A 12,484-nucleotide genomic window follows, 5' to 3' on the forward strand; every position below is an offset into this window, starting at 1 on the left:
AACCCACACGCTACTAGCTGGCCCCAAGAGGACCCGCTCAGTGCCAGGCCCCAGTCGGGGAACAAATATGTGTGGGTTTATTTTACAATTCAATGTTTTAAAATACAATTAAATACTATTTTGTAATTACAAATTACTAATGCATTTTTTTCCTGCTCCTCTGTAATGGCTACCTCTGCTCACTAAAGGTTAGATACTTGGTCAAAAGTCTGCTCCTCCCCCAAGAAGTATATACATTCTCAAATAATTTTCACGTGACTTTAAACAGGAAAGTACAAACACTTTTCTTTATTGTTCATCATTAAGTAGTCTGGGTTTCTCTCAGTGCTGTGTGAGGCAGTGATTTGGAAGTGACAGACAGCAACCGCATGCTGTGAACTGGAGGATGTTATCTATATTGGGAGAAACTGACTGAATTTAGAATGTGGAGTTACAGAACACTTTGAATATGTGATGAGATTGACAAAAGGAAAGCTATCAAATATTTCTGAAAGTTCTTATTTGGAAGAGTGAGTGTAATTTCATGTGATTATATGATGAAAATGTCTAGTTCAAATTTATGCTGGTTTAGTCAAAATGATTATTCTTTTACCATCTCTGTTCTGTAGGATTTCACTGAGCTAAATGTCTGACATGTATATTAACACTAATATGTTAGATCCAGTCAGATAGCATACAGTTTAGCGGGGAAGTAAAGAAGCAATCTAGTTGAGGATTTCTTGTTTTTTAAATGAAAGTATAGTCAACACACAATATATTACTGATTTCAGGTGTACACCATAGTGATGTGACATTTATAAACCTTACAATGTGATCACTGTGATGTCTGGTCATCATCTGTCCCCATATAAAGTTACTGTGATATTATTTATACCCCCATGGCTTGCTTATTTTTTAACTGGAGGTTTGTTCTTCTTGTTCCCCTTCACCTTTTCTCCCATTCCCAAGCCCCCTCACGTCTGGCAACCATCATTTTGTTCCCTGTATCTATAAGTCTGTTTCTGTTTTGTGTTTTTCAGGGTTTTTAAAAAAAATATATTTCAGAGATTGTTAAACAGATTTGTGAATGGCTTTAAAGAGGTCTGGAGTCACAGCTGTGTGCAGTATTTTGGTGGATGTATTTAAGTATACCCAGTTTTGATTTTGGAGTGAAGGACATAATTTTCAAGAGGTTCTTAAAAGGCTCCAAGAAATCCACCAACAATTCAGACCACTGCCTTGTCGTTCCACAGCCTTATTTAATAGCTGAGCAGGAAGAGATGCAGAGAAATGCAGCAACATGTTCAAGGTCACACAAGAAGTTGGTGGCAAAGCCTCGCATAAAACACGTGCTCTCTAAAAATCCTGACAGATTGAACTAAACTATTTCAATGGTTTTGTTTTAGTTTTATAAATTTTTTATTAAATTAAGAAAATCTGAGATTTGGATAGTTTTCATTAATACATGGGAAGGAAAGCGACCATGTGGCAAATAGGCTACAGTGGGGCTTTCAACAGATCACCTGCTTAGAAGTCAGACCCTTCTGGCCATTATTCACTGCCAAACATGCAGATCACAGCTAACAAATGAGGTCGAATCTCTGAATGTCTAGCCTACATTCTGTGGAATATACAAATATTGAAACATTCTTTAAGTTTTCCATTCCTTCCTGAGAGCCTGGCATCATATAAGTGGCAGCACATGAACATACAAACTATTTGACCATTAACTCATAATGCATACATTGGATTGTGATTGGCAGATCCAATCATAAAAGGTATGGTTTAGCAGAAAGGTAAAGAAGCAGTTTTGAGGATAATTTTAACTGGATCATATTATGGTGTGATATGTATTTTAGTGGAAATATAATAATAAATTGCTTGCTTGAAATGTGTATAACATGGTCTTTTATGTTTAATAAGCAAGTGTGAATGAGGTAGTCTTGGGACAGGCATCTATCTTCTTTTTTCACTTTCAAATTTCTAGGGATCGTATAAATTATGGTAAAACAGAACTTTAGTGTAAATGAAAGGGCTTATATCTATGTGCAATCCCTGGCACATGGAGAGTGCACAGTCGATAGTGGCTACTATTACCTCCACTTCTCAGATGAGGAACATAGGCAGGGAGTAGCCTATGATCAGGGAGTAGCCTATGATCACAAGGCATTGATCATATCCTAGATCTACCATTAGCTAGTTATTTAGAGTATTTCTGAGCCAAATTTCATTGGCTGTCATAAGACCTACCTTTCCAAGATTATAGTGAGAGTTAAAATATAAAAAAAGTTTTTCTTTGCCTTCAAGATTTAATTCAAAACCTCAAAACAAAAACAAAGAACCACCGAATTGACATTTTATATAAGTATAAAATGGTGTACACTTTACAGTGCACCTTCTACTTAAAAGCCATAGTTTGATAGTAAGATGTCACATTAAAAATTCACTTTCTATTATGTTTATTCATGTTGCTGGCATAATGAAGTGGTACTATTAGGAAACAAAGCAGATCTACTGAAACATAACTTTGATAAATTAAATGTTACCAGTTAGAAACATCTTCAAAGGGACCCCAATATAAATTAAAAATTACAAAATAGATTCACAGCATCTGACATTTGGGAAAACATGTTTCCATAAAAATTTTTACCTTGGTGATGTGTCATGCTTCAACAAGCTGTTAATGCGATTGACTATCCAACTGAAGAGACGGCCGTATAAAGTTTTAGCCATAGCATCTCTGACATCAGTGGCTTTTTCTACAGTATTGGGTCGTATAATAGTTTCTCCTCTCATGACCACACAGTGGGAGGTGAGAGCTTCCTGCAGCTCATCTGCCTGAATGCAAAGCAAAGAAGCAGCTAAAAAATTAAACAGATGTGTTGTTAGAAGAAATTATGGCAATGAAGAAACTTCCCAGAGAAAGAAAATGTCTTATTGTCTTCAAATGACATGAAATAAATATGCAAAGATTTTATAATGTAAAAATAAGTTCAATAGTAGTCCTATGCCTTTTCTTGATCATTTTTCTCTATTTCTCTTGGTTTGTCATATGTAGGATGCTATAAAATACAGCACAGCCCAAACTAAACTGGCCAATAGAGTGAAATGTTTGCATATTTCACTACTCATAATAGAGTAGTTGTTTATTTTAAAAAAGATACCAAATGTAATTTTACTGAATTATGTTAAATAACTTAAAAACAATGAATAGATGGTATAATTTGGATACCACTATTCTATAAAAATTTTTCAGAATGTAGCAATTAAATGTAAGGTTATCCAGATTTCAGGGATATACCCAAACAAATATTTTTCATGTACCTCCTGCTTTATACAGCCCAAAGAATGTATACCTATTTGACATTCACATACCTACTACTACACTACCTTTCAGGGACATATTTCGATTACTAAATTTTGTTGAAACTTGATGCCTGAAAAATCATTCATTATCACTAGAGTTTAAAATCAATAATACTTAGGGGGTGATATATTGGGGGGACTAGAAGGATTGAGCAAAAAAAGACAAAGAACTCATACACAAGGATGGCAGTGTGGTGAGTGCTGTGGAGGAGGAGGTGGAATAAGGTATGGGGGAATAAATGGTAATGGAAAAATAAAATAAAATAAAATAAAATAATTAATAATATCTAACCCAGTGAACAAAACTTGTTAAAAAATAAATATCTTTAACTCAAACCATTACACAACAGATAGGCTAAGTTTTCAAATCAATTGTTCTTTTAAAATATTTTGAACATAAAGAATTTACTTGTAGTATTTGGAACAAGATATTCCTTAGCTATGTAGCGAAGATAGTTGGGCCTTATTTAAGGAAAATATTTTTTCACATTTTAGAAATAATATAGGCTCATAGCATAAATCTCACTTTCGAAGTTAACATTCTACATTTCTTTCCTTCTAAGTAAGCATTTTATTACCATTATTCTGCACATACATTTTATCTTAATATAGTATCAAGTATTTCTATTTTGTTGAGTATTGCTGATAATTATCATTTAAGTTGTAGCTTAACATTCTGAAATATTATAATATATCAATAACTTTTAAATTGTTGGATGCTTCCATGTGCTCATAACCGTAAAGAATGCTGGGATAAATATTTTGGGCATGAGTTTATGTCCTTGTTTTATAATACTTTCTTAGCATAGATTTCCTAAATTTAGCAATTGTTTCAAGTGTATAAACATATTCAAGCCTTTGATAGATACTATCTAGCTGCTCTTTGAAATCTCTGAACCAATTACACTTCTGTCAGCCAAATAAAAAGCAATAATTTCGACACAATTCAATGGACACCAGAGATTGTTATTTTTCAAAATGGCCAATTTGATAGGAAAAAAATGCTTCTTTCAACTTGTTTTTAATTGATTCCTAGTGAAGCTGAATACTTTGTTGTTATATTTTTATTAGTAGTTTGTGGTTTATTAGTGGCATTTTGGGGATTCCCTTTTTCCATTGATATGTTCATCTTTTCCCAATAGGAGAGCTCCTTATAGCTTAAAAAGAATGTTTTGATATGTGCAAATATTTTCCCTTAGTTTTAATTTCATTGCAATTTCACTTCTTTTTTTAATATGGAAGAGTTTTAATTTTTTATGTTGTCAGATGCCTATTTTTAAAAATTTCTCCTTTTTTTTACACATAAAGCCCTTCAAGTATTTATTTTCTCAAGATTTTTAAAAAATATATTGTGTCTTGTACCTTTACACTTTTTTTGCATTTAAATTAATATATGTTTGGCATTCATTTTGGTACATGGAGTATGAGAAAGACTCAAAAACTCCCTCCCCTAAATGGTTAGCTAGTTGGTGGTCCCTGCAGGATTATTAATGATTTGTAATGCCATTTCAGCTAACTGTACTTTGATCCACTTCTTTTCTTTTTTTTAAAATTTAAATTGTATTTCATTATGTATGCTACTACAGTTGTTCCAATTTTTCCCCCTTTGCTCTCCTTCATCCAGCCCTCCCCACTTCCTAGGGCAATCCCCACACTGTTGTCCATGTCTGCGAGTCATGCATATATGTTCTTTGGCTACTATATTCTCTGTGTTGTATTTTACATCCCCATGACTATTCTGTTAATATCAATTTGACTTAATCCCTTCACCTAATTTGCCCATCTCTATGACCCTCCTCGCATATGGCAATTATCAAAATATTCTTTGTTCTGCTTCTGTTTTACTTGGTTGTTTATTTTGCTTTTAATTTAATTGTTGATAGATATGTATTTATTGTCATTTTATTGTTCATATTTTTGATCTTCTAATAAGATGCTTTAACATTTCATACAATTCTGGTTTGCTGGTGATAAACTCCTTTAGCTTTTTCTTATCTGGGAAGTTCTTTATCTTTCCTTTGATTCTAAATGGTAGCTTTGCTGGGTAATCTTGGTTATAGGTCCTTGTTTCTCACCATTTTGAATATTTCTTGTCAATCCCTTCTGGACTGCAAAGTTTCTTTTGAGAAATCAGCTGACAGTCTTATGTGAGCTCCCTTGTAAGCAACTGTTTTTCCTCTTGCTGCTTTTAAGATTCTCTCTTTGTATTTAACTTTTGAAATTTTAATTATGATGTGTTTTGGTGTGGGCCTCTTTGGATTCATCTTGTCTGGGACTCTGAACTTCCTGGACTTGTATGTCTATTTCCTTCACCAGGTTAGGGAAGTTTTTTGTCATTTTTTCTCCAAATAGGTTTTCAATTTCTTGCTCTTTCTCTTCTCCTTTAGCACTTCCTTAGTGTGAATGTTGATATGTTTGAACTTGTTCCAGGGGCTTCTTACACTATTCTAATTTTTAAAATCTTTTCTTTTTTCTTCTTGCTGTTTTGATTGGGTGTTTTTTGCTCCCTTATATTCCAAATCACTGATTTGATTCTTGGCCTCATCCCCTCTACTGTTGATTACCTGCAAATTTTTATTTATTTCAATTAGTGTATCCTTCATTTATGACTGGGTCTTTTTTATGGTGCTGATGTTTTTACTGAGTTCATTGAGCATCCTTATAATCAGTATTTTGAACCCTGTATCTGATAGTTGCTTATCTCTGTTTTGTTTCGTTCTTTTTCTGGAATTTTGTTTTATTTCACTTAGGCCATGTCTTTTTGTCTCCCCATTTTTAGCAGCATCTTTGTGTTTGTTTCTATGTTTTAGGTTGAACTGCTATGTCTCCCAGGCTTGGTAGAGTGGCTTAATGTAGTAGGTGTCCTGTAGAGTCTAGTGACACAGCCTCCCCTATCATCTAAATTCCCAAGGTGAGTCCACCATGTGGGCTGTATATACCCTATTCTTGTAGTTTAGCCTTTATTGCTGTTGACATGTCCAAGATCAGCTACCATCTGTGTTCTCTCTGGGGTTACCCCACATGCTCTATAAAGTAAGCTGAGATGGCTGCTACTTGTGCTGGGATGGACATACTCAAATGAGGCCAAGCTATGGATCAGAACAAGCTGCTGCTAGTCACCAGGCATGGGGTCACTTAGAGAGATGTCCCTGGCTTTCTGTAGCCAGATGCTGCTAGTTTTAGAGAATTTAGGAAAATCTGAAGCATGAGCCAATACAAGTCATTCCTATGGAAAAAGCACTGGAAACAGTTAGAGTGGGCCTGCAAATTGAGTGGAGCAGGGTCTCAGGGAATCACCAGAGTTGGGCAGACAGTGTGAGCCTGGTTGATGGAACCTCAGATACAGCACCCGCCTGCTGACTTTGTGGGTGTAGTGCTCAGAAAAGGAACAATGGTCTCTGCCAACACTTCTGTCTGGGAGAAAGCTGCCCCCCACTCCAGCTCTTGCCCTGATGTTAGACAATTTAGTTCTTTCCTGTATGTCTCTGGGGCCTTTCAAGTTGCTATTGAAGCTCAGAGGGAATGAAAGTCTGTACATGGGCCATTTAAGAGGAGCTATTTGGAACTCTAGAAGTTTCTGGTTGCCAAAGCCTCAGTCCCTGGTTTTTATAGCCAGAATTTAAGGCAAGCTATCTTATTGGCATTGGAAACCTGTGCTGGGTGGGGGCTGGTGTGGGGTTGGGACTTCTCATTCCAATATACCTCCCAATTTTTGTCTGCTATGTGGGTGTAGCACCAGCCCATTCCTGCTCTCAGCCCCTCCTACCAGTCTCAATGTCATTTCCTCTATAATTCCATAGTTGTGGGGCTTCAATTCAGCTTTTAATAGTGATTCTGAATGATGGTTGTTCTATAATTTAGTTGTAATTTTGATGTGGTTGTACAAGGAGGCAAGTAGTGTTTACCGACACTGTTATCTTGACTGAAAGTCTCTCTCTCCACTAGTATTTAAATCTCTAGTCCCACACCATCCCAGGGGCCTCTGGCACTTAGGCTTTCTGCTGAAGTGATGCTGCTCCTGTCTGGGGCCTGAAATGCTCAATCTGTTTCTGAACAGTGTCTTCCATTGATTTGTGTGTCTATTTAAACCCCATATTATTCATTCATTTGACATAAATTCATTGAGTATTTACTACATGCCAGGCATTGTACTGGTAAGTATAATACTTAGTAAAATAAAGTGCTAGTCTTGATGGTCTTCATCCCAGATAAATGGGAAGCTAATGAGAAATTTAAGTTGGAAGATAGAGGGAGGAGTAGAGGGAGGGGGAGGAGAAATGAGAGGGAGGAAAGTGGGGAAAAGGGGGGGAAAATTCCAGGGAGGGAGAGGGAGAGGGAGATTGAGAGAGCCTATTGATAGATCCATTAATTTGTTTCTAGATAAATTGTGGAGAATGGACTGGAAAAAATCAACAATTGGTGTAGAATGAACAAATGGGAGATCATGAAGTGAGAGATGATATTGTCTTGGATGACAATGGTAATGACAGAGATAAAGAGAAGGTGTCAGATTTGATAAATATTTATGGAATAGAATGGATAGGCTTGGTGCCTAAATGAAACAATGCACTTGCAAAATCAACTGGAGACATGGTGTTGGTTTAAAGATAATTCCTTGTAACTTTAATTATAAATAATTTTAATGAAAATTAGTAAAATTTTTATTTTCCCTGAGTGGCTATTCCAGAAAGTGCTTTAATTAATTCTAACTATATTTTTATTAATTTTAACCTTTCATGACCTGTCTCTTGCTACATAGAAATAGGTACTCAATAATCAAAATAATTTTTAGTTCAATTGTTTCTAAGTATATTCATATCTATTGTATAATATACCTCTATTGTAACTCATTATATTGGTTGGTGATAATTCTAATATGATCAGTTGAGAGGATTTTAATCCTCTCATTGGAGTTATCTGGTTATTATACTTCTCATAACCTAATGTCTTATGTGCCAATTAAGGTTTTTAAATGTGAAATATCAGAACAGGTTTCTAGGTACATGCCAATCTGACATTTGTTCTGCTGTATTACCAAGCTAGTTCTTGAGACACAGTGGGGTGGAGATGATACGGATCTAGAGAGAGGTCCAGACCACAATAGTTGGGCATTTGGTCCTCTGAAATTACCTTATAACATCTCATTCTGTTCATGCCTAAGTATAAGCCAAGAAAAATATATAAATAAAAATTTATGTCATGATTCAAAAATTAATATCATGTAATCAAAATAAAAAAGCTATGCCACTGGAATATATCAGTGGGGAGCCTTAAGTTAATGGAGTTACAACATCAAACTGCAAGTGAGTGAAAAATTGATTTGAAGCAAATACCATGATGTACTTTTCTTATGTAGAAAATGACTGCAAAATTAATCAACTCAGGATGAATGTGTGAAAATCTATGCAATATAAAAATAAGTATACAGATCTTTGTTACTTATAAAATGATACAGATGCTAAATCTATACAATAACAGCCTTAACTCTTTTTAGATTAGTTAACTAAATTTTAATTAAATTTTCTGTGTTTTTACAGTGAAATGTAAGTAACTCCTAAAATAGTCACAAAAGTTTAGTCTTTAGAAATGCTTTCTACAGTAAACAGTTAATTTGGAGGTATGAAGATCTGTTTCAAATAGTGGACTTAAAATACTTCATTTCGCACAAATTGAATCTGAGTGTTCTTTTTAAGGATCTCATAGAAATACAATTGCTTGAAATTATCCTTCTATCACACTCACAGTATGTCATTATACTTTTTAAAGAGCTCGGTTTTGAATGGATGATAACGGAACTCACAGTTCTCCAAAGCAGCCAGATTGGAAATGTGGCTCTTGTCAATCTGGTGTTCACTTGCCACAGAAGAAAACTCAATGTTTCCAACATTCAAGATGGCAGCAAGGATACTGTATACACTTCCAAGTTGCTGAAACACACCACACAAATGTTAGCATGACTCTACCCTTGAGTATGGCAAGGCAGTGACTATGGGTGGGGATAGACTGGAAGAATCCTCAGGGTCCAGAATAAGAAGGCCATCCTGCAGACTATGGTGTCAGACTAAGAGAACCAAGTAGGCAAGAATCCAAGGAAGCCTGGCCTCATTCATTAATCTTAGGGGTGAGCATGGTGTCTGTTACTCATGAGGTGAGTGCTTAAAAATATTTTATTAATGCAAATATGAATAAAAAATAGAAATGAGGAGCTCCCTTCAGAATAAGTGGAAATGGCTAATTCATTAGGCCATAGAAAAGTCTGTCCATGTGATAGTTAATGTCAGACCTTAATGTGGTCATTTCCATGTGTTCATTTCCTTTGAGGCCATCTAAAGAGTAAGGTTATAGGTGTGAATAAAGGATTATTAAGGAAGAACATTCAAATAATCCCAGCATCAAAATCAAAGCATATGTGTTGTTTAAGAACAGATAGGAGAACATGGGACTATAGTTTAGTTTATAGTAATTGCTTTTTAAACATAAAATCTTATATAATGTATATCAAAATAAACTCAGAAACACATATACATATATGTATATATAAACATGTAAACACACACACATATATATGCCTCTTTTCAAAGGCACTGGAGGCATTTGTTAAGGAGTCTATGGTACTTTCATGTGGCATTCCAACTATGTTCATGGTGCAATGAGGAACAGAAAAGGGAGAAAATCCTTTATTGCTTTGTTTTGCTGCATTTATTCTAGTCCAGCTGCTACACTTAAAAAATGATTATTCCATCCACTCCAACATTCCAACTCAAGATAAAAGCTGGATATGAAAAATATCTTCAGGAATACTTATTCATTCATACATAGCACATATGTTAAGTGAATACATAAATACATTTTTTGAATGAATCTTCACCAACATTTGGTGTCAGTGTTTTGGCTATTGTACAATCATAGGTGTGTGGTGGTATTTCATTGTTGTTATTTTTTTTTATGTGAAAAAGTAACATTTCTGCTGCTGGACTTAAAAATCCTGACAATAAGGATCTGTGTCTGGTCCACAGATCCTATTTAATCTGTAGCCTCCTGCCTTCCACATGGTTGGCAATGACTCAAGGCTTGTGTAATCAATGAATAAGTGTGCTTTTTATGATAGATAATGAATATCATGGTGGTGAGAAGGCCAGGGAGATAAGGATGAATACATCACCTTGTGGCTCAAATATAGGATGTATCTAAATTATAAAACATGATATTCTGAAAGTGTCTTTGTTAAGTGACTTTGAGACACGTAGCATGGAGCTGTAAGATGAAGCACCGTCCTTCGTGACAGCTCTATCAGCCTCCATGTGTACCTTGCTCCGAAGGTAACAAGGAAAATTTCCCCAACTGAGCACACTCCAACTCACAATATAATGGAAATAGTGTACTTTTGTAATAAGAGGTAGAAAATAACACTATCACAATATACTTTTAAAATAATAAAGTAAATAGAATATATATCCTCAAATGAAATGATATATAATTCAAGACCAATAACTATTTCTGAATGTGCTAAAACATCAGCTTGAAGATAAAACTATATCCCATCAAGCTTGAATTCTGAGAGTTGAGGAAAAGTAGTTTTTTAAGAAGAAAATAAGACGAATGGAGACTTGTGAACTTTAACGATTCTGAAGATTATGTGAACGTTCAAGTGCAGCAGTGATTGATGGCTCTGATTCTATTTCATGTCTAACTTTATTTTTTAAAATATTTTTTCTTGATGGGGTGTTATTAATATAATGAGTTTAAAACTATGGTCTTTGAGCCTGAAATACAAAAAGAATACAGAATTCAGTCACAAGGTATAGGGGTTGGTTAAATTCAGTTCAAATAGAGAAGATAAGGCTTGTGGGTCCCCCCCGACAACAGTGAAGAGAGCACAGGTCAGAGGGCAGATTCACATCAGTGACTGGAATTAACCATCCTAGAACTGTGATTCTCAACCAGGGACAAGTTTGCTCTGAGTGGACATCCAGCAACATTTGCAGATGTTTTTGGTTGTCAGACTGGGGCTGGGGTATTACTGGCATCTAGTGGGTAGAGGGCAGAAATGCTGATAAATATCCCACAATGCACAGGACAACCCCCACAGCAAAGAATTATCCAACCTCAAAAGTAAATAGTGCCAAAATTGAGAGACCCTGTCCTAGAAATATGCAGGGCCCACTTCCCAAAGTCTTAAATTCTCTGTCCCCAAACATGGCTCTGAACCTTTAGCCTCAGTTCACAATCCTAGGAAAATATAAGAATAGAGATGTTGAAGTAAATCAAAGGTACAGTATCTGTTAGGAGCTAAGTCATATTCCCCACCCCAATTCATATGTTAAAGTTCTAACCCCCAGTATCTCAAAATGTGAACTTACTTGAGGATGGGATCATTGCAACTGTAATTAGTTAAGATGAGGTCATACTGGAGTAGGGTGTCTTTTTAAAAGAACATGATATAAAGAGACACATAGAGGGGAAACCCCATGTGAAGAAGACAGAAATTGGGGTGAGGCATCTGCTATCCAAGGAAAACCAACGATTGCTGGGGAACCACCAGAAACTAGGAGAGAGGTATGGGACAGATTCTCCATCACAGCCCTCAGAATGATCCAAACTCGTCTCTGAATGCTAGCTTCCAGGACTGTGAGGAAATAAATTTCTGTTGTTTAAACCACCCAGTGCGTGGTACTTTGATATGGCAGCCTAAGCAAATGAATACAGTATCAATGCTTTTTTTTGTTAAATTTATGAACAAGGTGTGTAATCTTGTGGTAATCAATGTGTTTATTCCTTTTTTTCTTTCTTAATTTTTTTTATCCTCACTGGAGATCCTTTTTTCCCCCATTGCTTTTAGAGAGAGAGGAAGGGAGAGAGAGAAACATCAGTGCAAGAGAGAAACATCCATTGGTTGCCCTCCATATACACCTGGACTAGGTATTGGTGCCTCCACTGAGCATTGAACACATTTGTACCAAGGGTTACATGCACTTGAGCATAGACCCAGGATCGAACCCATAACTTTGGTAGAATGCCCTGTCAGAGAATTGAACTGGCAACCTTTCAGTTATAGGACAATGCTCCAACCAACTGAGCCACACTGGCCAGGGCTCAATATGTTCATTCTTAAGTATTTAAAACTTTAAGAAAATATTAG

The 12,484-nt window shown here is 35.7% G+C and overlaps 1 protein-coding gene across 1 annotated transcript in view; it reads right to left on the reverse strand.

Moving 5' to 3' along the window:
* Positions 1-12,484, reverse strand: part of MYO3A (myosin IIIA) — a 203,556-nt gene that overhangs the window by 82,982 nt on the left and 108,090 nt on the right. Inside the window, exons 16-17 of the mRNA XM_045858071.1 lie at positions 9,146-9,272; positions 2,630-2,840 (exon numbers count right to left, since the gene is read on the reverse strand). Of these exons, the coding sequence (XP_045714027.1) occupies positions 2,630-2,840; positions 9,146-9,272 (338 nt within the window). The remainder of the gene's footprint in view (positions 1-2,629; positions 2,841-9,145; positions 9,273-12,484) is intronic.

This window comes from Phyllostomus hastatus, unplaced genomic scaffold (genome assembly GCF_019186645.2).
Source record: "Phyllostomus hastatus isolate PE091 unplaced genomic scaffold, TTU_PhHast_1.1 phas_scaffold_1674, whole genome shotgun sequence".
Classification (NCBI taxonomy): domain Eukaryota; kingdom Metazoa; phylum Chordata; class Mammalia; order Chiroptera; family Phyllostomidae; genus Phyllostomus; species Phyllostomus hastatus.